Below are 2,500 nucleotides of genomic sequence, written 5' to 3'. Positions count from 1 at the left end.
ATACATATTTAACGTGATGGATCCCGCCGCAAGCAACTGGATGTGGTGGAATACTCCAATTGGCAACGAAGCATACAAAAACGCCATGGCATCATTGGAAATCATTTCTCAATTAGAACATAGTCATAATCCTGACCATCCCGTTGATATTGATAGTATAAAACCAGCCGCTCAGAGTAACGGAAACAACCCAGCACCAGAAAACAGTGATAAAATTGGCATATCAAAAAATGCGTCAACAGTCTTCAGCCATGCCAGAAAGGAACACATCAAAGCTCTTATCCCCGAAAGTCTCACGATTCGGCCATCCACATTTCTAAAAATACTTCGCACCAACATGCATGGACACAAAATGGCAATCCACGCTATTAGTGATATCTATTATATTCCGGAACGTCTTAAAGCTGATTCCATTTATTACCTTACACATTTCCTGGCACACAACGTTTTTGTAGAGCTTAGTGTAGCTACCGTCTTTTATGGTCTCGAGAAGCCAACCAGCATACATGCATTTCACGGAACTAACCTATGGATGGAGCAACGAACTAAACCATGGGCCAAATTCAACACAAAAGATTTCTTCCTCCACCCGGTAAAACTTTCCGTTCAAGACAATCTTGGGCCACTGTGCACGGCGTATTTTCCGCATTTACTGGCCAACGGTCATTGAAAAGTATAGCCTAACTTGTCAGAGCCGTCATAACATCCATGTTGAAAGGAATAATGCCTATAAAGAATAAAAATTATTGAGTAATTTATCTTATATTCTGCTGTAAAATTCGAATCTTGATGAGTAGAAAATAAGGTTATTCACCATTTGCTGTTTAATTCATGATTTCTACAGCCAAGAATCTGCCATGTCAAAGAATGAGAATTTTATCATCTTACAAAACAAATTAGACAGTTCATTTCACCAATAGTTCGATACTGGTTGGAATAAGTACAATGGCATTTACATTTTGGGAACCAGAGAAAACTAGTTTTCTTTTGGTGTCAGATTTATTGAATTTGTGCAAACCGTTGAAAATTTGCTGATATTTAAAGCCAGCATCATTAACTCCATTAAAAATTTGAGCACGAAATTGAAATCATCACACACGACGCACTTCAGTATTTTGTTTGTCCACCATGAGAATTGATCAATGCCAGAACAATTTGCCCCATAAACGATGTCCGCTGATGGGCTGTTTCTGCTGGTATTTCAATCCAAATAGTATTTAATCTGACAAACAGTCCATCGGATTTTGTGCAGCGTTCTTGTTTCTTTTTGTTTTTCTTACTGTTCATAAAATCCCATATGGGATTGATGTCAGGTGACACAGCTGACCACGGGGTCATCACCCTTACATTTGAATCCTTTAGGAAAACAGATATTTGTTGAGCTCTATGTGATGAGGAGTTATCATGCTGGAATATCATTATTTAATTATTTTGATTACGAATAAACGGGACGACCATTGGTTGAATAATATCGCTGATATCGCTGCTGTATGAGTTGAGTGTTTGGTTGAACGCATGAGCTCAGTTTTTCAACCACCAATTATCACTCCTCACACCATTACAGATTCATATCCTCGATATGTTACTTCAACGACACTTTCGTCATTGAAACGTTCACCTCGACATCGATAGCACGAAATCCAAATCCATTTTGTCTCTAAACTTCAAAAGTCTGTAGTTAAAACGCCGTCCCACGTCTTATTCTGATCCAAGTCCTGGCGTTCACGTTCTCATCTCAGAAGAGCAACTTTGTGCAAAGCGTAAGTTTTGGTTGATTACGGGTTGTGATATTTGAAACCAAGCTCTGTCAGCGTGAACATTTGTGTGGCGACTGCTGTATAACAACGCTTATGTTACATTAGTATCTGAAATTTATATTTTTGGTGCGCATTTACAAAATGTAACTTTGGTAGCGCCAAATTTAGCGGACTGCATCTGATCCTCATTTGTGCAAATAAAGGCATGCGATACACCAATAGAAGGTAAAATGTGTCTTCTTTAATATACGCAACACGTATCTCATGCCTTTCTCTTGTGTGAGATAATAGCAAATACAAACTGTCTAGTTTCTTTTGAAAATGAATATATATGTATGTGTGTGTGTGTGCGGGCATATATATATATATATATATATATATATATATATATATATATATAATTATATATATATATATATATATATAGAGAGAGAGAGAGAGAGAGACGGAGGGAGAGAAAGAGGGAGAAAGAAAGAAAGGGGAGGGGAGTACTTTCGTTGTTATTTAAATCAAAACAGAAGTAATGTCAAATACAATTGCGAATGGCGTACCATTTATCACTAAACTTAAAGCATATTTCCTCTCACTCCGCATTGCGTTTTGTTGAAGGAAAGAAGCATTAATGATTTGTTTTCCACGTGTACCCTTAGCAACACCAAATTGTTCCATATCAAATCATCATTATTGGCGAGATACACGATGTATAATTTTAGTGGTGTCAAAATGTGTATAAAGAATTTCCA

At 37.2% G+C, this 2,500-nt stretch overlaps 2 protein-coding genes across 4 annotated transcripts in view; one reads left to right on the top strand and one right to left on the bottom strand.

Moving 5' to 3' along the window:
• Positions 1-1,478, top strand: part of LOC144970951 (uncharacterized) — a 36,332-nt gene extending 34,854 nt beyond the window's left edge. For both annotated transcript variants that reach the window (XM_078911161.1, XM_078911160.1), the window contains exon 7: positions 1-1,478. This exon is cut by the window's left edge and continues 1,227 nt beyond it. In XM_078911161.1, coding sequence (XP_078767287.1) covers positions 1-670 — 670 coding nt within the window. In that variant the 3' untranslated portion in view covers positions 671-1,478.
• The window catches only part of LOC144970952 (uncharacterized), a 326,090-nt gene that overhangs the window by 299,830 nt on the left and 23,760 nt on the right, over positions 1-2,500 (bottom strand). The gene's annotated exons all lie outside the window — the stretch shown is intronic.

The sequence above is a fragment of the Berghia stephanieae genome, chromosome 4 (assembly GCF_034508935.2).
Source record: "Berghia stephanieae isolate SIO BIC M18660-M18661 chromosome 4, UCSD_Bste_1.3, whole genome shotgun sequence".
In the NCBI taxonomy this organism is placed as follows: Eukaryota; Metazoa; Mollusca; class Gastropoda; order Nudibranchia; family Aeolidiidae; genus Berghia; species Berghia stephanieae.
The sequence above is the reverse complement of the archived record's forward strand: the minus strand, read 5'-3'. Positions and strand labels throughout refer to the sequence as shown.